General features: G+C 45.9%; 1 protein-coding gene across 1 annotated transcript in view; it reads left to right on the plus strand.

Annotated features, from left to right (window-relative positions):
- Nucleotides 1–292: 292 nt before the first annotated feature.
- SLC2A13 (solute carrier family 2 member 13) overlaps nucleotides 293–23,700 on the plus strand; it is a 289,570-nt gene continuing 266,162 nt past the window's right edge. The window contains exon 1 of the mRNA XM_084748255.1: nucleotides 293–955. Within this exon, the coding sequence (XP_084604381.1) occupies nucleotides 433–955 (523 nt within the window). The 5' untranslated portion in view covers nucleotides 293–432. The remainder of the gene's footprint in view (nucleotides 956–23,700) is intronic.

Here is a 23,700-nt window from a genome sequence, read left to right on the forward strand (position 1 = left end):
TCACCTGAGCCTTAGCCTGCAGTTGAGCTGCAGCCCCAAAGCATCCTTTATTACGCTAGGGTACCACCGCTCCCAGCTGGAGCAAGATCCCCCCAAGGGCGGGGGGTGGGGGTGGGGTGCGCCGCTTGACCCCGCCCACAGGGAGGTGGCCAACCTGACCCCGCCCACAGAGGGGTGTGGGCCGTGCCCACAGGGAGACGCTCCTCTCTCGCCCCGCCCACGAAAGGAGGCGGGCCTCCCTTGGCTCCGCCCCCTCCAAGCGGACAAGTGACGCACGACCCCGCCCCCGGCCACTCCGCAGAGCCAGCCTAGCCTAGGCTGCGAAGCGGGCTGCTGAGGTGGCCGAGGAGCAGCGGCAGAGCAGCTGGCCGCCGAGTGCGCCCTGCCCCACGGAACTTGCCCGCAGCCGCCCCGGCGGTGTCCGCCTGTCCCATGTCCCGCAAGGCGAGCGAGGACGTGGAGTACACGCTGCGCAGCCTGAGCAGCCTGATGGGCGAGAGGCGCCGCCGGCAGCCGGAGCCGGGGGCGCCGGGCGGGGAGCGCAGCCTGCTGGCCGCCGAGTCGGCCACCAGCCTGCAGGGCGCCGAGCTGGAGCGCGCGGCGCGCAGGCAGTTCCAGCGCGACGAGACCCCCGCCTTCGTGTACGCGGCCGCCGCCTTCTCGGCGCTCGGAGGCTTCCTGTTCGGCTACGACACCGGCGTGGTGTCCGGGGCCATGCTGCTGCTGCGGCGCCAGATGCACTTGGGCGCGATGTGGCAGGAGCTGCTGGTGTCGGGCGCGGTGGGCGCGGCCGCCGTCGCGGCGCTGGCCGGAGGGGCCCTGAACGGCGCCCTGGGTCGGCGCAGCGCCATCCTGCTAGCCAGCGCCCTGTGCACCGTGGGCTCCGCCGTGCTGGCCGCCGCCGCCAACAAGGAGACGCTGCTTGCCGGCCGCCTGGTCGTGGGGCTCGGCATCGGTGAGTGGCCGCGAGCCCCGCTGACCCCCTGCACTCCTCTGCTTCGAGGCCCTCCTCTGGGGGGCTCGGTGTCGCGAGCGCCGGAGTGGCTGTGGAGGATGCGCTCCCTCCTCCCGGATTCCCACGTGGAATCTGCGGGTCGCCCGCGGGTCAGCCAGCACAGCGCCGGACAGTCTAGATCAATTCCAGGAACCCCAGCTTTCCCCTGATCTGGCCTAACCCAAGGCAGCTGGTTGAGTTTAGGGAGGTCTCCACACTCCCTACCATGCCCCAGAGTTTTTACCCCCACTGCCCAGGCAGCTTTGGGCAGCGATCATTTGTAGAGTCGAGGAGTTTTGAACTCCGAAATCCCCGCTCCCTTCCAGTTCCATAGCCTCTGTGGTGGATCATCTTTAGATGGAACACTTGTTTTCTCTCTCTTTGTGCTCTGTGGTTGACTTTCAACCTTTCCCCCTTTTCTAGATGAAGCCCCTAACCCCCACCCCCCACCGCCCACCCCCTCACCCCCTTTAGAACTTTTACTTTGGGCCAATGTTCACCATTCTTGTTTTTGCCTTCTCTTCTTTTTCCATACGGGAACCAAATTATCTATTAAAAGGTCATATTCATTTCCTAAATTCATTTAGGAGCTACTCCTGTGGATAAATGCCCAGCAGGATAGATACTTGCAATTTACTTTAGAAATGAAGAGATTTAGATTCTTTGGGCATTGATTGGTTTTTTCCCTCTATTTGCTTGGGGTGGAGGTGGGGGTACTATTGGGGAGCTCTTGGCAGAGTAAGCAGCCTGGGATGTGCTCGCTGTTATTAGAAAGCACTTTTAAGGGAAAACTGGGGAGTTGTGTGACTTAAACCTCACTGGTAATTTTCCGAGACGCACCACTGATGATGCTTTTTAAAATGTTTCTTTTTATAATTCAGTTCCCCTTAGGGTGCTACTGAAGTACTGCTTCCCCGTGGGTAGGCTAGGTGCGTGCCTGGAGCTTTCCAGAGCTGACCGCTCGCTGCTATTTGATGTTGCTGGTTCGGTTTTGTTGTTCGGTTTTTGGTTTCTTCGGGGGTTTTTCCCCCCTTAGCGATTAGGTAGTAATGGGGAATGCAAACGCATTCATTCACTCCACCTGGAGGAGCCAGGAGCCTAACCGCAGCAGCAGCTCACTGTACTTCAAATCATTGACTTTCCTTTTACCGACTGATGACCGAAGCACGGGCAAGGCTCTCTGTAAAATGTGGATTTGGCAAATGAAGGTTCACAAGACCATCAAACAGACAAAACAGTGGAAATCCAGTTTCTGTAGAAATGGCCTGTGGCTGTAGGACCCTACAACAAATAACTTGCCTTAGCTGCGTCTCCACATCCTCAGCATCACCTTGCAGGGATACAGAGGCTCCCTTATGGCCCCCAACCTCCTCCCCCTCCCCCGGCATGGAGTTATCAAGGTCTCGATATTAACTCCCAGGCTTAAGTTTTTCGAGACTGATGTTTTGCAGCTGTGTCTCAAAGAGATGTGTGAGTATCAGATGAAAATTGAAGCATTTGGTGTTGATTCTTGCCTGGCAATCTTGAGGCCTTGTCAGATTCCTTTCGGATCTGGGAGACTGGATTGTAAAGAGAGCATCCTCTATAGAAAGCTTAGCAAATGGAACTACTGCCCACTGCCCAGCAGAAGCGGCTCTCCTCCCTTAGGACAGCGGTTCTGAACCTTCCAAATGCTATGACCTTTTAATACAGTCCTCATGTTGTGATGACCCCACCGCCATAAAAATATTTTGTTGCTACTTCATAACTGTAATTTTGCTATTTTGTATGAACCGTAATATAAACATCTGATATGCAGGCTATCTGATAAAGTAACTCCAAAGGGGTCTTGACCCACAGGTTGAGAACCACTGGAGAGGCTGGGGGGGGGGGGTGATGGGTGGATAGACTCAGGAAATTCAGTGTTCTCAGTGGAGAGAAGCCAGGCCTCACTGAGGGAGGATTTCAATGCTGGAGATGAGGAAAGCGCCGTCTAAGCCAGACAGTGAGTACAGAAGCAAAGCAAATGATGTGCTCAAGGAAGTAGAGATGACACTGTGGGAAGAGCTAAGCCCGAATTGTGGTGGCATTGCAGGTGTGAAGTCATGCACAGTGGTGGCTTTGCAGGTGTGAAGTCATGCACAGTGGTAGCTTTGCAGGTGTGAAGTCATGCACAGTGTTTCACACAGGATCTATAAAAGTCAGGGAATCCACCTCAAGTTCAAAGTCCTCGACTTGCAGATCAGCATACTTCCAAGAAAACTTTGAGTTGCAAGGAAATAGGTGCCTGATGTGATTATTTTGTTGATTTTGTTGTTTGTTTTGGGAGACAGGGAGAAAATAAATCAGTTTTGTCTGCTTAGTACACTAAATCTGGGCTTCCCCCCTCCCATGTTGTTTATATGTGGCCAGAAGGTTTTACCTCCCCCCCCCCCCGTGATCATTTAGTAAATGTTGAATAGCAAAATATGCCTTTTGCCATTTCTAGGCACGTTCTTCATGATAACTTTGCTCCACAGTATTACCCATGGGAAATATAAGGCCCTCAGGAACCGGGATTTTGTTAATTTTGTTCAAATTTGCAAATTTGTATTCCTGAAGCAGAGAAGAAACATGTTGAATACTTGAATGAGTGACAAGCAGAAATGTTACAAACAAACAAACAAACTGCAACTTTCATTGCTGGTGCATGCAGTATCAATTTAGTTTAAAATTGCCCTTTAAAAATAAGATGAGTGCATTTTCTTTTCTTTTTTTTTTTTTTTTTTTTTTTTTTTTTTTTGGTTTTTCGAGACAGGGTCTCTCTGTGTAGCCTTGGCTGTCCTGGACTTACTTTGTAGACCAGGCTGGCCTCGAACTCACAGCGATCCGCCTGCCCCTGCCTCCCGAGTGCTGGGATTAAAGGCGTGCGCCACCACGCCCGGCTGATGAGTGCATTTTCGAAAAGGTGTCAGTGCTGCACTTTAATGACATCATTCATCCATCTTGTCAGTAAATGATTAAGCTTTGTTATAAGTTCTGTCAGATTTGGGGTAGGGAGAAATTGGCTACATATAAACCCCATCCTCGAGGTGTTTATTCTCCAGCTAAGCAGAAAGACATGTGTTAGCCAATGACAGAGCAATAGAAGGTTCTCTAAAATGCCAGAGACATGGGGAGAGAAGGCCATTGAGTTGTTTGGTTGTGTGCATAGGAAAGACCCAGGAGGAGCTGGAGATGTGGCTCAGTGTTTAAGAGCGGATGCTGCAAGATCCTGGAGGAGCTGGAGATGTGACTCAGTGTTTAAGAGCGGATGCTGCTCTCGCAGAGGCTGGTGTTCAGTTCCCGGCATCCTTGTCCTGCAGATCACAAGCACCTATCACTCCGGCTTCAAGGAATCCTTGGGGTTGCCACAACTGCACTCAAATGCACATAGCCCCGTAAGGCACATCCATACACAACTTAGAAAAAAGAAAATTAAAAAGAATGCAGCATTAGGAGTGGTTTTAGAGAAGCCATGTTTAAGTCAGACCTTGAAGGGGTCCAGCAGGTGTATAAGCAGGAGGTGAGGAAGTGCTGATTTCCTACCTGGCATGTCCTGGGTGCAGGAGAATTCTTTAAAAAAAATTATTTATTCATTTTACATCCCAGCCATAGCCTCCTCTGTTCTCTCCTTCCAGTCCCACCCTCCCTCCACCATCCCCCTCCCCTCTTCCTCAAAAAAGGGGAGCCCTCCTACCCACCCACTCCAGTTCATTGTCACATCAGGACTGAATATACCCTCTTCCCCCGTGGCACAGCAAGGCAGTCCCACCAGGGGGAAGTGGTTGAAAAGCAGGTAACAGAGTTCATGTCAGAGACAGCCTCCACTCCCCCTTACCAGTGGACCCACGTGAAACCTGCTCTGCCCATTGGCTAGATCTGTGTAGGGGGCTTAGGTCCAGTCCATGCATGGTCCTTGGTGGGTGCTTCAGACTCCACAGGCCCCTCTGGGTCCTGTTAGTTGGCTCTGTTGGTCTTCTTGTGGAGCTTTTTGCCACCTCTAGGTCCTTTTATCCTCCCCCCCGCCCCCCCCCACACTTTTCCACTAGACTCCCTATGCTTTGCCCAATATTTGGCTGTGAGTCTCAGCATCTGTTTTAAACTGCTGCTGGGTGGATCCTCTCAGAGGACAACTCTGCTAGGCTCCTGTCTGCAGGCATAACAGAGTATGGTTAATGGTGTCAGAGGTTGGCTCTCTCCCTTGGTGTAGGTCTTGGGTTGGGCCGGGCATTGGATGGACCTTCCAAGGCTCAATCTCTGCTCTCTGTTCTATCTTTATCCCTGCACATCTTGTAGGCAGCGTACGTTTTGGATGGAAGTTTTTGTAGGTGGGTTGGTGTTCTCTATTGATGCTATCTCATCTAACCTTACTTCTTACCGTTTTAAAACCAGGTCTCCAGCTGCTGGCTATGGAGAGTCTGCAGCAGTGACACGAAAAGGTCTCAGATACAAAAATCAGGATTCAGTAAGCAAAATCTCAAAAGTCTTAGTTTTTTTTTTCTGCCTGACTTTACTAGACATTTAGAGTGGAGCTCGCCTTAGGAGAGGGTGCGGAGGAAGAGTCGGGGTTTGAGGTGTAGGTGAGTGAGAGGCTGTGAGGGGATCATCTGCCTGGGGTGTCAGCTGGAGAGTCTGTTTAAAGGCCCTGTGTGCAGGGAGAGTCACGAACGCCCCTTGGGGCTCCTGTGATGCTGTAATTTACGGAGCTGTTCTAAATCTCCCTCTCCTCATTCCATTCTGTTTTTGAACTCTTCTCCTGCTCTCTCCAGCTTTCTTGTCCCTTGGAAGACTTTTAGTGTCAGAAATTCTTTTCAGAGTTGGTGAGCACGGGGTGAGATAGTCCAGCTGTCGGTTGCTAAAGTACCCTTGACCTCTTCACTAGAGATCTTCTAGAAAGGAAGACTGTGGACCAGAGAGTGTAGTTACTGAACTGTTTGTGTGTACCATGTGCTGCCATGCACAGGGCGCACTTTTAGTCTTTTTATTTTGCCTCATTCAGTACAAAGAACAGATTATCATTGCCCCTGCTTTTGACCTTTTAAAACTTGAAGACTTAGTTCAAATAGCACATGTATTTTTGGTCCCTGCAATCACAGTAACAGAATAATCTTATTTGTTGTGCTCCTCACATGAAGTCTGTTTTATAGCTGTCTTTACTCTTTGACTTTTTTTCTTTTTTTTTAGAAAAACCAGAATTTTTTGGGGGGGGAGGGTCTCTCTGTGTAGCCTTGGCTGTCCTGGACTTGCTTTGTAGACCAGGCTGGCCTCGAACTCACAGCGATCCGCCTGCCTCTGCCTCCCGAGTGCTGGGATTAAAGGCGTGCGCCACCACGCCCGGCTTCAGAATATTTTTTATAAGGATGTTTTAAAATAAAATGATTGAGGGCCTAGAGAGATGGCTCAGCAGTTAAAAATGTATACCGCTCTTACAGAGGACCTGTTAATTCCCAGCATCCACGCTGAGCTCACAGCCACCTGGGAATCCAGCCTCTGTGGGCACTGCGTGTATGCGCACATACGTTTTCCTCCTTACATATCATTTACAATAATAAAGATAAGTCTAGTGAAAGAATGTAAATGTAAGAGGTTTGTTCAAGCCCAAGCCCCCCTCCTTCCCCCACCCCCATGTTTCTTGAGCTTTTCATGTTTCGAAACTGTGGAGCATGAGAACGAAAGTGGTGTTATTGGGGGCTGGAGAGATGGCTCAGTGGTTAAGGGCACTGACTGCTCTTCTAGAGATCCTAAGTTCAACTCCCAGCAACCACATGGTGGCTCACAACCATCTATAATGTGATCTGGTGCCCTCTTCTAGCCTGAAAGTGTATATGCAGGGAGAGCACTGTATACATAATAATAAATAAATAAATCTTTAAAACGCACACACACACACACACACACCACACACACACACACACACACACACACACACACACACACACACACAGGCAGAAGAGCTCTGGCCCTGGTTCTGGCGTTCACCACTCCTGATAACTGATGTTTTAGTGTTCTCGCAGGGTACTGGAATCAAGGTACTGGAATTCTGAGATTCACTGCTACTCAGACCTTCCTTGAGAATTTCCATCACAGCAATTTACTTAGCCTCAGGGAAGTGACATCACAGCAATTCACATGGTGCCAGATTTGTGGAACTACTCTTAGGTTTACCTCAATTTCCCTGTCAGCCTGTCAGTACTTCCTTAGCTGAGACACAGCTTCCAGCTTCCTGTTGCAATCTGTATTTGATACAGCCTACGAAGAAATACTTTCAGAAATGTCACTTAACCCTTTAAATTCTTATTCCTTACTGTAAACAAGGGTGAAACCTTGTTTGATCAAAATAAATGCCATGCAATATTGAGATTAATGTAAATAGTTTTCTTTAGGCTAAGCATAGTTAAGCCAAAGCAGATGGATTTTTTAAAATAAGCAGCTAGAAATAGATAAAATAAGCTGTACACACACACACACACACACACACACACAGCTGTAAAAATATTTGTGTACGCATGAGAGGATAATAAAATTTGTTTTTTTTAACTTTTGTACAAAAATGGTTTTTTTTTAATCATACATAATTCTTTTTTTATTTTATTATTTATTTATTTTTTTCTCCTTTATTAATTTATTCTTGTTACATCTCAATGGTTATCCCATCCCTTGTATCCTCCCATTCTTCCCTCCCTCCCATTTTTCCCTTACTCCCCTCCCCTATGACTGTTCCTGAGGGGGATTACCTCCCCCTGTATATGTTCATAGGGTATCAAGTCTCTTCTTGGTAACCTGCTGTCCTTCCTCTGAGTGCCACCAGGTCTCCCCCTCCAGGGGACATGGTCAAAGGAAATGCAAATCAAAAAATGGTTTTTCAGATAGTTTTTTTGTTGGTTTTATTTTCCTACTTTGTATAAAACTTACGTACATGCGGAACTCCTCTTGATGTCCCTTGTTTCCGGGCATGCATATTAACCACCGCACACCCTCCCTTGATTTCCATGTGTCCTTGCATGCATCCACATTAACCATCTCACACCCTCCCAGTGCCATCTGTTGACATAGAGGTTGACCTCGCAGACTCGTGGTGGATTATGACCCTCTTATGTTTGTTTTGTAGTATGATGACACCCTCCACCACTGAGTAAGGAGGCTGTTAGCGTGAGTTATAGTACATTGTTTATGAGACTTCTCTGTATTTCTCCTTTCTGTGATACCAGCACAAAGTCACCTGACTTCATATTGGTCATGGGTGCACATGGTGTGCAGCCTGTAGCCATTTCCACAGAAATGTGCATTTCTAGTTTAATTTTGCTGAGTGAGCTTGGTTCCTTTACCCATCTCTCTGTTCTCTGTGCCGTACAAAGGAGCCTTATTTCATAGCAGGCTATGCAGCGTGAAGGTGTGTCGCCAGAGACCGGTGGCATTAGTATTTTTCCTTATTGCTCTCAGCAGTCCCTCTGGTCTGAGTCTAGGAAGTCCGTTTTTCACAGTAGAATCCTACATCTAAGAAATGATAATTTGCTGAATGCTCATTTGTTGCACTCTGTATACAGTTCACATAGCTTTCTCAGTAACTGAGTGGGAGAATATAATTGCTGCTTTTAAGATGAGACTATTTAAGCAGAAAAACTAAAGTGGTTTCCTTATAGTTACGGAGCCGCAAGGTAAAGCAATAGCGTCTGAGAGGTCAGGCTTCCCAGTCTCTCAGTCACTTTCTCGTCGTCGTTGTGATTGAATACCTGACCAGAAGCAACTCAAGGAAGGAAGACTTCATTAAAGCTCATGACCAGAGGGTATCGTGGATTTGGGTGAAGAAAGGGCAGTATGGGGAGCAGGGAGGAGCCAGGAAGTAGGCTAGGCTGTAAAGCCTCAAGGCTAAGACCCGGAGACCTACTTCCTCCATGAGGCTTACCTTCTGAAGTTCCACCACCTTCCAAAGCAGTGCCATCGAGTTCTCAAACAGATGAGCCTTAGGGACCATTTCACATCCTCCCATAAGGGTGTGCCTGTGCTGAGCCACACTGTAGTGACAATCCTCCTGGAATCCAAGGTTACTGTCCTTTCCCATATCCCACTGGGAGCGTTAATTTTTATTTCAAAGCAGATTCCCTTTAATTACTATTTTCAAATGTTTTAAAAAATTAAACTTAAAAAAAAACACCCTTAAATTTTATACACGTGAGTCGTTTGCCTGCATGTAGCTATGTGTACCGCATACATGTGCCGACAGAGGCCAGAGAAGGGCATTGTGTCACGTGGGACTGGAGCTATAGTTGGTTGTAAGCCACCATGTGGGTACTGGGAACTGACCCTGGGTCCCCTGGAAGAGTGGCCAGTGTTCTTAACCCCTGACCCATCTCTAGAACCCCATCAAAGTAGGTTGTTTTTTTTTTCAATTGTATTAATACTACAGATTAAATTTACCACATTGACCATGCTAATGTGTGTAGTTCTATAGTGTGGAGGGTGTTTACGTATCACACAACAGATTGCTAGAAGGTTTTCGTCCTGTAAATCTGAAAGTTAACATCCCATTAAACACCTCCCCGTGTTTTATGGTTTTGGTGACTTCACTTTGTATAAGTGAACTCTTGAGGCATTTGTGCTTCGTTTTTCTGTGACTGGATTAGTTTACGTAGTGCAACGTTTTTGAGGCTTATCCATGTTGAATTTCCTTGTTTTGGTATAACTCTCGTGTGTTAGAATTTACATTCATCTGCTGATGGCAGTGGGGTTGTGTCTGCTTCTTTGACATTGTGCATAATTGGACAGCGAGCACAGGAGTTCAAGGGTCCAGATCCTGCTTAGAACTCTTTTAGATATCCAGAAGTAGGATTGCCAGGACATCTGGTAGTTCTATTTTATTTCCTTCCCTCCCCCAGCCCCCTCCCCCCCCCCCCAGGCAGGGTTTCTCTGTGTAGCCTTGCTGTCCCAGACTTGCTTTGTAGACCAGGCTGGCCTCAAACTCATAGTGATCTACCTGCCTCTTTCTCTCCAAGGGCTGGATTAAAGGGTACGTCACCATACCCGGTTAATAGTTCTATTTTTAATTGTCTGATGAACCTCTGTTCTTTTTCCCACAGAGGCGGCACCAGCTCGCATTCCACAGTGTGCTGGAATCATTTGTGTGCTTACCAGCTTGTCTTACATTTCTTTCTTCTGATAGTGGGCATCCTAACTTAGAGACAGTTTACACTCCTCTTATAATTAGCAATGTTGAAAACTTTCCATATGCATGATGGTCATATGTATATCTCCTTTTGAAAATATTTAAATCCTTTTACCACTTTTATTGTGGGTTTGTTTGTTTCTGTTTGTTTTGGACACAAGATCTCATATAACCCAGGCCAGTCTGATCTCAAACTTTCTATGTAGTTGAGGCTGGCCTTGAACTCCTTGATCTTCCTGTCTCTACTTTCAGTTTTTTAGTGGGGTTATTTTTTTGTTAGGTTGTAGGTTTCTAGATATATTCTGAATATTCACTGTGTCTTCCCAAAATGTTTTCTCCCGTCTCATAGGTTTCCATTCCACTCTGTTGGTTGTTCTCTTTGTGCAGTCTTTTTTAGGTTTTTTTTTTTTTAGTGTATTTAGTTTTTATTTGTGTTTATGTGTGAGGATGTACATGTGTGACTAGAAGTGTTCATGGTATGCAGAAGAGGACACTGGATCCACTGGACCTGGAGTGAGACTTTACTGTGAGTCCTGACATGGGTACTGGGAAGTGAATTTGGGTGTTCAGCAAAAGCACTACATGTTTGTAATTACTGAGCCATCTCTCCAGCCCCCTTTGTAGAGATTTTAAGCTTGATTTTCCTCCCTTTTGCCTATTTTCATTTTTCTTACCAAGCTTTTGCTACCATAGCCAGGAAGTCATATCCAATCTGTTGTCCTTTTGCCTTTCCCTTATGTTTTTTTTTTTGGAGTTTTAGATGCCATGTCTTTAATTTGAGTTAGTTTATGTGTGTAGTGTAAGTTAGGGTCCATGTCATTTTTTCACAAGTGCATACCTATGTTCCCTATTGCTGTCTGTCATTGCACAAGTTAGTTCTCTCTCTGAACATTGCCTTAAAAATACTAATGTGCACACTGGCCCAGGGAGGCCAGAAGAAATACACCCAAGCACCTGTTGTGGGTACCACTACAATGCACAAATGTGTGGTATAGAAATGAGAAAGATGGAGTACACGGTGGAAAGATGGAAGAGAAAGGGGTTCTTACACTGTGGAGAATGGTGGAGCTAGAGATACATGCAGACATGAGGAGGCCATGGTGTGGCCCTGGCCCGGGCTGCCCCGGAGGGCCATATCTGGTCCATGGTCCTGCTGCAGCTAGGGTCTGTATGGATGTCTGTGGCTCAGTTTATCACCAAAGGCCAAGTGGATGTCTGTAGTCTGGGATGCCACTGGACACAATGTGGATATCACTGGCTACCACACTCGGAGAGCTGGCCCTGCCCCTCACCTGAGCAGCGCAGTAGAACCGGACCTGGTGGCAAGGGCAAGGGTGAGCTGGCACCAAGGATATGAGAGCAGGAGTGATGACCCTTCCTCTTGCTGGCTGAGACATTCAGTGAGCTAGGTGGGGCAGGGAGACCTTGCCCTGGTGGTGTGGGCACAGGAGAGCTGGCAGGCTGAGCAACTCAGCTACCTCCCAAGCCCACCCCAGCATCTACACTGTCTGTGATCTGCTGGATCCCATGAAAGGGCCAGTCCTGCAGACCCAAAGCTTCAGGATATCTGAGAGGAATCCCCTGTGAGGATCCAGTATTAGATAATGTAGCAGAAGCCAGGGGCCTCAAAACAGATGCATGTCTCATCTCAATGGGCATTTGGAAGTAAAGAGCAAACATGTGTGGACAAAAGGGTATCTTGTGTGACATGCTGTGACGTACTATAGATTCTATGACAAGACATTTTTTTATTCTATCTTATTTTAGTTTATTTTGGTGAGGAGGCTGCAGGAGTGGAAGGGCAGATACGAAGGGACAGGAAGATGAGTGAGATTGGGGTGCGTGATGTGAAATTCACAAAGAACCAATTATAAAGTTTGAAAAAAATACAGATGTTTAGCTGGGCATGATAGTGTGTCTATAATTCCATCTATGAGAGAGCCTAAAGTAAGAAGACGGGTTCCTTGAGCCCGCCAGGCATTGGAAACCAGTCTGAACACTTGAGGGAGGACCTGTCTCTTTGAGGAAAAAAAAAAAACCTTTAGCCTGCAACCCCCAAGATTCCTTTCAATGTTCCTATGATTTTTAACTGATTTGTGTTCAGGAGTAAGAACTGGGCAAACAGGCCAGGGTGGAGCATGCTGCCCTTGCTCAGGGCTCATACATGAGACACCAGCCAACAGGAAAGCTGCGTGCTGTGCTGCTTACCTGTAGGATCTATTACTCTGGGTCTACACTAGGGGCCCCCTACCCAGGATCCACAGAAATGGCCCGTAGGAGTTGGACAAGCCTCAGACTGCTGGGATGTGGCAGCTGACGTGCAGAGAGCTTCCTTCTGTTTCTCTCTTGAGGCTTACAGTTGTTTTCTCTGCTACTGTTTTCCTGAACTCTCTCAGCATCTTGCCCATAACAACGGCCTGCATTGTATTTGAGAAATCAAAGATTAAAAATAGCTCCTGTTCATAAAGGATTCAAATATTGACGAGGAAGGCAAAGAGGAGATCCTAGCACTGTGCTGGTTATGCGAGGCCAGAAGTGGCTTCAGGCTGCACATTCCATCCAAGGCCAGCTTCGTCACCAGAGCATTTGTTTGGAACCATAGGCCTGACATTTGACACTTCACTCAATGAGACGTATCATTTTTGAGCACGGCCTGATTCCTCCTGGTAACCAGGAACCCATGGGCTTAGGGTTTAGATGGTGAGGTGTTGTATTTGGATCCTCCCATTGCTCTTAGGAGCATACCTTTTAGATAACAATCTCCTGAATATGTAGCAAACTAACAACTATGTGAAATACCTAGCAGCATAGTACTGTAGTGGAATGCTGGAAATGCACATGGTTGCCCCATTGATGTGGTGATAGTTAATTAAGAGTCGGTACTTTAAAGTGGTAGTGGACAGAGCCTGAGAATCCAAACTGCCTTGGTGCAAAGTGGCTGGTTTCTTACCAGCTGAGTGACTGGGTCAGATTTCTCAATCCCTTATGCTCCAGTGTCCTCACTGTTGAGTGAGATAGTAGTACCTGCCTGCCTCAGAGGGTTGTGGGGCGACTGGATGCATTTGTATTTGTAAAGTGTTTCTCACACGCCTGGCAAAGTAAAGCATCAGTAGTTGTAAGACATTCTCAACAGCCTGTGTAGCCAATTCGTATGTGTCAGTTACCAAGCGTACTGTAAAGGAGCGACATAGTGGCAGTTAGAAACCACATGTATACATTTCTGGGTATAGGCTTATAGGCTTGGGGGGATTGTCACCTGATAAAAGGCTTACAAGGCCCCGAGTTTAGCTGATATCCATGTTAAAAAAAATGTAGGTACTTGTGATCCTAGTGACAGGATGTAGAAACTGGTGGATTGCTACGGCTCTCTCTGGCTGTCTAGTCTAGTCTTGTTGTGAGTTGTAAGTTAGGGAGAGGCCCAGCCTCAGGAAAAAACAAAGTCCATGGCAGGTATGGAAGGACACCCGAGGCTCTCCTCTGGCCTTCACACGTGCACATGTATCCACACTCACAATATGCCAGCTGTCAGTAAGTGAGTAAATGTTAGTGCTTGTCATTGGGAGCAGCACATCTCTGTGGATACACTTCTCTTCTTTTTACTGCCAAGGCCAACAAAATTGATAATTTCAACGTTAGTTATAACTAGGAATAGATTTATATTTTTTTCTTCCATGATACAATTTGAACAAATTTGCAAGACAGAATGAGCAACTGGCAAGTGGGACCGTGCTGTCTTTCCTGTGTTCATTATTTGGGTTTTCAAATGCATCTTTATAGCCATAGTTGGTATGGGAGAAGGCTCCCCTCTAGTGGGAAAGTGAGAGTGGACGCAAGTAAAGTTGTAAAGTATATGAATTGTTTTTCTTGGTGATACGAGGGTTCGTTTAATAGAAGTGGAACTGCGAACCCATTTGTTAGAGTGTCGTCATGGCTACTAGGAAGGAGCCATCTGGAACTGTGAGAGTAGACCAGTTGTGTATTGTACTTATTTTCTGTGTTTATCACAGAAATAATCTCAGTGGCAAAGATACGTTTGCCTGTTAAGAGATTAAGAACAGTCAATAAAGCAAAGCAAAATTGGAAAGCAGTAGCCATGTTGTAAAATTGAAGCCTTCATATGAAAGTTTGGAGTGAGTTTATGACATGAGGAATTTTATGTACGACACAGACCATTTGAAACCAGCACATGTAACGGAACACTGGTCTATGGCCATATTACCCTGAACCTTCCTCATCTCCTCTGACCTCTGGAATTAAATAAGGTCAGGTCTGGATAGGGAAGACTAACTGCTAACATTTACTTTTTAACTAGCAACTGCTTATAGTTTTGAAGGAAAAAAATCACATGGAGATTGGAAATGAGTTGTAAAAAGATCAAACTATGGATTTATACAGTTCTGGAAAATAAGCGTGTTTAAAATTAATATTAGTGACTGGCGTGATTTCCTTATTTCGCTGTTTACTGTCATGGTTTGAAGAGAATGGCTCTAAGGATGCTCTCCACTCTTTCTTCACTCTTCAGTACAGCAAGCCTGTGATTTGTTTTTTAGGGGAGACAGTCTGACTGTACCCCAAAGTATCCCACAGAGCCCACATCCCTCTGGCCTGCCTGGTGGTTGAGCTGGCAGGCCTGGCAAATATGTAAAAAAAAAAAAAAAGAAAGAAAGAAAGAAAGAAAAAAATCCAGTAAACTTTTAGGGGGAATTTTATAAATATTTTATTTATATCAGGGAAATATTCAAGAATTTTAGGCATTTATTATTTATGTCCATATTTTAAATCATAATTTCTGATTTAAAATTCATCATACTTTTGTCAGATGATACAAAAAGAATAAGGCGCTGATATTCTGTTATTATTTTTCTTTGAAGTTTGTCATGTACATGTCATCTTCATTCCTGAGGTAGAGGTATGGTATGAAGTCAGCTGCAGTAGATTCCAAAGGACAGTATTTTGAATATGGGGAGATCTGTGCTCTTTCAGTTCTTTGAAGATTACTACTTGGCTTAGAAAGCTCACTTCAGGGAGTATTCCTTAAAATAAAAGGTTGTTTTGGTAACTATATTGATAGAGGTTCAATATACATTGTAACTTTAAATGTTTAAATGTAAACTTTAAAACTTTAACAGCACTAGTGATTGGGAAACAGTTAGGCAAGAGAACGTCACATTGTTGTACTTCTTGTAAAGTGACCACAGAGACATACAGCCCGCCCATGAGCTTTCAGGGATTCTCCTGACTCCTCTCCACGTCTCACCTGCCTCTCACCTCCCATCTTCCGTGATTAAACACATGCATTATTGTATGTGGCATCATATAAGTTCTGGGATCTGAACTCAGGTCCTCAGGCTCGCAGGGTTAACCCTTTGCCCGCCCCGCCCCCCACCCTGCACACAGTAATTTCTTAGACAGTTGCAATTAAAGTGTCCATAGAACCAGCTTCTGTTCTTTGTAGGTGCGGTGTGGACGTTTCCTGTGTGCATTTCCCTCTGAACAGAGGTTCGTGTTTGCCTTGCTTCAAGGGTGAGTCAAAGGAAGGGCTGAGTGGCTAGCCGGATTGAGCCTGGTAGGATGGTGCTGAGAGACACACCCCAGTTTCTTATCAGGAACCAGAGTGTTCTCCCTTCTCCATCTCTGGGAGAATGCCAGTTCGTAACTGTGAGAGCAAACCATAGGCAAGATGATAATGTTGTGTAGGTGTATACGTGTGTTGAATGGACTAACCCTTAAAGTCCCAGTGACGGACTTCCTACAGGCTTAACAAAATGACGTTTGACAAAGTGGTAATAAGACTGGGGAATAAATTAAAAAAAAAAAAAGACTGGGGAACAGTGATGAGAGAATGCCAACTCAAGGTAGAAAATTACTCTGAATGAATAGTGTATATCTGATCTATTAAAATCAAAAGCATTAATGGGACAAAAATCAAAGCTCCAGTGATATAGTCAAATGTTCTAAGACCTTTGATTTGGACGAAAAGTAAGTATACCGTGGAAAAGAAATTATTATTAAGTAGTAAAGTAAATAACTAAGAACATGGACAAGGGCCCTGTGAATGAAGTCTAGACTTTTTTTTTTTATTAATTTCACATTCGCTTACAAGCTTGTAAAGTTTTAAAGGCAAGAATAGAACAATTTTCTTCCATTTATTACATTTGTGGGATTTATTTGTTTCTGTTTTATGTATGCTCATTGAGGCTGGAAGAGGGTTTAGATCTCCTGTAACTGAAGTTACAGATGGTGCTGGAAAGAACCCAGAGCATCTAGAAGAACAGCTCATAACCTCTGAGCCATCTCTCCAGCCCACAGTTTCACCCTTTAAATCTGTTGGTTACAACTTGCGGGGAGGGGGCCTGCGTGGTCGCACGATCGTACATATGAACGCCAGTCCTCCATGTTTGACATCTGTGGGGAGGGGGCCTGCGTGGTTGCATGCTCGTGTATATGACGGCCAGACTTCCATGTTTGATATCTGCCTCTGTTGGTCTCTACCTTGTGTTCTTGAAACAGAATCTCTCGCTGAATGTGGAGCTTGTGGACTCTCTAGACTAGCTGTCCAGCAAGCCCAGGACACCTTTTCCACTGTTTGACACTGGAATTAAAGATGCATGCCACCATGCCTGGCTTTTTACATGTGGGCCAGAGATTCAAACTCAGGTCTTCAAGCTTTCACAGTCTCCTTACCCACTGAGCCTTCTTCTTGCGACCCATTATCTTTCATTACATAATTTTTAAAAAATCTCTAAACATGTTATAGAAGCAAGGCTACAAACAGGAACATTTGAGTAAACCTAATTACCAAGCTAAAATATTTATTTTCATATACAGTACATTTAAAAGACTATTTTTACTAAGAGAAAATTGTGTTGGGAAAAAAACAAAGTAAAATAAAAAAACAACTCTTCAGGAAGTACTTAGCCTTGATGATAATTTACAGTGAAACCTCTGAGCATTTCTCACTATCTCTAAGAAAAGACAACTGGATAGATTTTCTGATTATAAAATGGGAAAGGATCTTTTAGGGAACTTTCTAGATGATAAGCAGACATGATTGACATATTTCCATTATTTTTTCTTTAATTTGTTGTTTAGAATTACTGATATATATTTAAATAAATAAATATAGATATACATGACATTTATGTGATGATATATATTTAAGTAAATACTTGGAATGTGTTTTGAATATGGGGGAGAAGTGCCCTCTTTCAGTTCTTTGAAGATTACTATTTGGCTTAGAAAGTTCACTTCAGGGATTATAAATTAAAAATAAAAGGGTCATTTTTTATAAATATATTGATAGAGGTTCAGTATACAGTGTAACTTTAAAATGTCATAGGGAAGCCTCTAAGCTCTTGTGATTGGGAAATAAGTGAGCGAGCATCATATTGTTGTTTTTCTTGAAGAGTGACCACAGACACATATTAAACATCTACACCATGCCTGTAAACAACAGAAGCTGGTTCTATGGACACTTTAATTGCAACTGTCTAAGAAATTACTTGTGTGTGGGGTGGGGGGCCGGGCAAAGGGTTAACCCTGGGAGTGTGAGGACCTGAGTTCAGATCCTGGCACTTATAGGATGCCACATACAGTAATGCATGTCTGTAATCCCGGAAGATGGGAGGTGAGAGGCAGGTGAGACGTGGAGAGGAGTCAGGAGAATCCCTGAGACCTCATGGGCCAGCTAGCCCACCGTACGCAGTGGTGAGCCATGAGAGACCCGGAGGACCGACATTTGAGGTGCTCTACACGTGTGCTGTGGCACTGTCACACTCCCACACATGAACGTGCACACAAATACATGCACATCACATATATACACTATACCAATACGTACATGAAGATTGAAAGAATTACAGCCAAACAGCGTGGAAGTAGACATACAGCTTATGTATGTAGTTTTCATATAGATAACATATAATTATGTATATTATTTACATGTGGATAATATATAACTGTGTATATAGTTTACATATTGGTAAAGGGTCTGACTTATGTGTGTGTGTGTTGTATATGCACGGATGCTCATGAGTGTATGCATGCATGTAGTTTAGATGCCAATGTCAGAAGCCTTTGTCTATAACTCTATACCTTATCTTTTGAGACCAGGTCTGTCACTAAACCTAGAACTCACTACTTTAGCTGGCCAGCAAGCTCCAAAGATCCCCCTGTGTCTACCTCCCAGTGTCATGGGTGCATACATATTTTTTTTTGTCATGTACTATTTTTTTTATGAGGGATTTGAGTTTAGATCCCCATTTTTACCATAAGCAGTCAACTAATTGAGCCATCTCCCCAGCTTCTACCTCCCACAGCTGACATTTTATCTACTTTTCCTTTTATAGCTGTCGTTACCTGTAAAGGAATGTTCATTCAGAACATGGCTGCTCTAGCAAGAGATCACATCCAAAGACCTTCTAGGTCTGTGTGATCTGGCTGGAATACAAACACGCCTTTAATCCAGGAGACAGAGCCAAGCAGATCTGAGTTCAAGGCCAGCCTGGTATAGAACAAGTTTCAGGTAAAGAAAAGCTTAGGTCCAGGGTTGGTGACACATGCCTTTAATCCCAAACAATGAAGATAAATTTGGTTTATAGAAGGAAGCAGCCATGTTTGAGAAAAATGACTGGCAGAAAATGTGACTAATCAGAATAAGATTTATAGACTGGGATACGCCCAACTCTCCTGAGAAGAGAGAGGAAAGGGAAGCTACTTCAGGGGCAGTGCAGAGGGGAGGGGAAGAGGCAGTTCTTACGAAGACAGTAATAGAGAGATGGGTTGCAGAGAGTCAGGTGAAGATGGAAGGAGCCAGGAGATTAGAGCAGATTGCTGGAGTGAGCTTCAGGCCAAGCAGACCAATTTTGGGGCTGAGAAAGAAACCAGATTAAATAAGCCAGCTGGGTGAGGAATATGAGCCAGAACTCAGAGCCAGCCAGGCCAGAGCTCAGAAAGAACAAAGTAAGGGTGAGCTTATTAAGCAGTTAAGTCTCAGAGGCTGGGAACATTCTAGACCTAGGTTAGATTGTATCCAGGGTAGAAACTTCCAGGACTAGGCCTAGGTTAGCAGAAGGAGGCAGTAGGCCTTCCTCTGAGACAACAATTGAAACAGGTGAATACAAGATCCATTTACAATCACCTTCACTTAGAATTCAGGTTTTGTTATAGAAGATGCAGACACATACATTGAAAAAGACTGACACACACAGAGTTCACTTCCCCCACATTTTATTTCACCCTCTAGTGCGTGAGTATATGGAATGAAAATTTTAAGAAATGACAAAATGATTATCAAGAGTGTATTTGTTAACAGTTGCATGGTGTATTTCCCTGTGGGTTCTTAACTCCATGCCTAAGTGAAGTGCACTTCCTTTTTAAAATATATATTTTATTAATTTATTCATATTACATCTCAATTGTTATCCCATCCCTTGTATTCTCCATTCCTCCCTCCCTCCCATTTTCCCCTTACTCCCCTCCCCTATGATTGTGACTGAGGGGGACTTCCTCCCCCTGTATATGCTCATAGGGTATCAAGTCTCTTCTTGGTAGCCTGCTATCTTTCCTCTGAGTGCCGCCAGGCCTCCCCATCCAGAAGAAGTGGTCAAATATGGGGCACCAGAGTTTGTGTGAAAGTCAGTCTCCACCCTCCACTCAACTGTGGAGAACATTCTGTCCATTGGCTAGTTCTCGGTAGGGGTTCGAAGTTTACTGCACATACCGTCCTTGGCTGGTGCCATAGTTTGATCAGGACCCCTGGGCCCAGATCTGCCCATTATAATGTTCTTCTTATAGGTTTCTAGGACCCTCTGGATCCTTTTCTTTCCCCATTCTCCCTTGCTTCTCTCACCTAGAGTCCCAATAGGAAGTCTTCCCCTCTGTCCCAGTTTCCTGGTAAGTGAAGACTTTCATGGGACATATCCCTTGGGCTAGTGTCCAGCTCTGAAGGCCTATAAAGAGGCAATGAAGTGTACTTCTTAAGCCTTACTGCTTCTCTCAAAAAGTACCTTGCCTATTTGGTCACGCAGCATCAGGGCTTCCCCCAAACTTCCGTTCCCTTCTGCTGTGCATCCTCTCAGATGTGTCTACCTGGACTGTATCCCTCATTCCCTTCCTTCTGTTCTCATGGGGGAACTGTCAGTGCCTTTGGCCAAAGCTAACATCCCTTATGCCAGCTCTCTCTCCTGGTGACAAAATGTCCAAGACAGATCAGTTAGAAGAGGTTGAGTTTATTTTGGTTCATAGTTTGATGGGACTGTGGTCGCTTGGACTTGTGGCAGACAGATTTCATGACAGGGAGGACATAGAAGAGGAGACCTAGTCACCTCGTGGCCAAGAGCCAAGAGGTAGGGAGGCTAGGATCCTAATACCTCCTTCAAGAACACGCCCCCAGGGACATATCTTCCTTCTTTGTAAGCCTCACCTCCTGAAAATTCTGCCATAGGCTGGTGACCAAATCTTGCACTTGGTCTTTACAGAGTGATTACTATCCAAACTGTAGCACTCTCTTTAAGCTGCCATCCTGCTCACTTCCTTTCCCTCTCACATTACTTTTCCTTTACAGTTTGTTCTGTTTTCTCACTGTCCTAAGCATCCCTGTGTGCTGCTATTGTTGCCATTTTAAAAGGAACTAGTCAGCTTCCTGTCGCTGTGATAAAATACCCAAGGTACATCATCTTTTATACAGGTGTCAAAATGCTTTCAGAAATTTTAGTCCGTGGTCACTTGGTCCGCACTACACTGAGCCTGGAGCAGCCCCAGTGCATCATGGTAAAATGGTGTTACAGAATAGGATGCTTACTTACCTTATGGCAGTCAGGGAGGAGAGAGAGAAAGTGATCATGGCCCCAGGACCTTCATCAGAACCACCCACCATGATGTACTTCCTCACAGGAGATCCCGCTTCCTTAGGACCCTACCATCACCCAGTCACCCCACAGCCTGTGACCAAGATGGCAGCAGCGGGCCTTTGAGAGACTTCAGGGATCCAAGCTAAGGCGCTGTGTGGTGGCACACACTAGAATTCATTCCATCACGAAGAAGCTGAATCAGGAATAGTGTGAATTCTTGGCCAGCCTGGGCTTCATAGTGATAGCCCTTCTTAAAATGAAACAAATAAAAATAAATAAATGAGAGGTGGGAGAGTGGGGAAAGGGAGGGAGGGAGAGGGAGGGAGGGAGGGAGGGAGGGGGAGAGAGAGAGAGAGAGAGAGAGAGAGAGAGAGAGAGAGAGAGAGATCTCAAAGTGATTGCCAGATTTTCTCTCTACTCACCTTACAGTTACTGTCCTGCGACCTCTCACTTTATAATGCACTAGCCTGTGCCCCTCTTCACTTCCTGTCTACTCTCTTCTGAGTCCTTTCTAGGTGGGCTCTTACCCTCCCTACTTCACCAGTGTTGTCTTTGTCATGCACACCATGCCCTTGTGCTCTTTAGTCCCCAACCTGTACTGCTGCAGGTTAGGTGGCACACTAAACCAGGCCTTCTGGAGTCAAGTTCTTTGGCTTATTGGGACAGTAGACTCATATATACATCCTTGCCTTGTTCCTCCAGAGTCTCTGAACTGGATTCCTCCTCACCTTGGGGTTCACCTGGGACAGTTCCCGGGGACAATGCTCTTCTCTGCGTTCATTTCTACTTCATGCTTGAAATGCCTGCGAGCTCAGTTTCCCACATGTATGCTTTAGCCCAAACCTGTATCCTCATCTCCAAACTCCAGCTTGCAGCTTCTCATCTGACTGCTTTGCTCGCCATCTTCTGTAAGGGCACCCTGCCCAGGTGTGCCGGGAGAGCCTGTGATGCTCGCCATCTTCTGTAAGGGCACCCTGCCCAGGTGTGCCGGGAGAGCCTGTGGTGCTCACCATCTTCTGTAAGGGCACCCTGCCCAGGTGTGCCGGGAGAGCCTGTGGTGCTCGCCATCTTCTGTAAGGGCACCCTGCCCAGGTGTGCCGGGAGAGCCTGTGATGCTCACCATCTTCTGTAAGGGCACCCTGTCCAGGTGTGCCGGGAGAGCCTGTGATGCTCGCCATCTTCTGTAAGGGCACCCTGTCCAGGTGTGTCGGGAGAGCCTGTGATGCTCGCCATCTTCTGTAAGGGCACCCTGCCCAGGTGTGCCGGGAGAGCCTGTGGTGCTCGCCATCTTCTGTAAGGGCACCCTGCCCAGGTGTGCCGGGAGAGCCTGTGGTGCTCACCATCTTCTGTAAGAGCACCCTGTCCAGGTGTGCCAGGAGAGCCTGTGAATGGAGCATCTCCTTGTATCTAGAGTCAGTTTCCATCAGCATCATTGTAGAGAACTCCAGGCCTCCTAACAAGATTTTCCATCTCTTCCTTCACTCTCCTTTCTCTACACCCAGCAGCAAAAAAAGCCATTTAAAGTACAAAGCCTGCCATGGCCCCTGCCCAGAGCCTCTCAGGCATTCCCTGTCTCAAGATGAAAGCTGGTGAAGCTCAGCAGTACAGTCTCTCTGCCTGCAACCTTGACCTCACTTCCTGTTTCTCTCCGGTTCCTTCTATTCCAGCTCAGATTAGTTTGGCCTCAGAAACCCTTGGTCATCTTTCCAGACCTTTACAAGGATTGCTGCCTTTTGCAACCTCTCTTCCCGATGCTTTGCAGAGCTCTTTTCCGTCATCTCCTTTATGCTCATCAAGATTTTCCTCTTGGGGAATTCTTTCTGATTATGCTTTACGTCACAGCCTCCTTACTTCACCCCTCCTTACCCATCACGACCTTTGTTCCTAGTCCTCACTGAGGTGACTTTCTTTCTCATCGCTAGGATGTAGTCTCAAAAAAGGCCGATTTTTTGTTTGTTTGTTTTTCTGAGACAGGGTTTCTCTGTGTAGCCTTGGTTGTTCTGGACTAACTTTGTAGACCAGGCCGGCCTCGAACTCACAGTGACCAGCCTGCCTCTGCCTCCTGAGCGCTGGGATTAAAGGCGTGTGCCACCACCGCCTGGATAAAAGACCGATTTTTATATTTGTTTGGCTTGCGCTTCTCCCACAAGCACCTAGCACAGAGGCAACATCCACCAACACGTTAATGGATAGACAAAGATAGTTTGAGCAGTGGGCAGTAGGTAGTTAATGTTCCCTAGGATTTCTTTTGACCATGCCTAGAGTTTCTAACTTTTTTTTTTAAAGTGCGTAGGGAACATGCTTTTATGTATTGTTTAAGCCAGCCATTATTATCAGTACTTGGATGAGCTAGAATATTCTGTCTTGGAAGCTATAGGTTTGAGTGTGAACAGCAGTCAGTATTTCTAGGATGAGCCTGTACTGATGACATGTGACAGGACAGTGGTACGCAGGCATCTCTCAGGGGAAGAATCCTTTCTAAGCTACGGTGACGATGCTTCAGTGCCTCTTCTCTCTGGGTTGGGAGGGTTTGTGGAAATGGTTGCGTCTTTGCAGCTTGGAGCCTGGGGGCCTTGAGGTGTGTGTGGCACGGCTATGGGAGCTGGAGCAGCTCTGCCAGGTCTGTAGAGGTCTGGTCTGTTTGCCTGGCTTCCACATCATCTCTCTGGAGACATGGCTGCAGAATTCACAGGTTA

This window comes from Acomys minous (genome assembly GCF_964271855.1).
Source record: "Acomys minous genome assembly, chromosome: 12".
Classification (NCBI taxonomy): Eukaryota; Metazoa; Chordata; class Mammalia; order Rodentia; family Muridae; genus Acomys; species Acomys minous.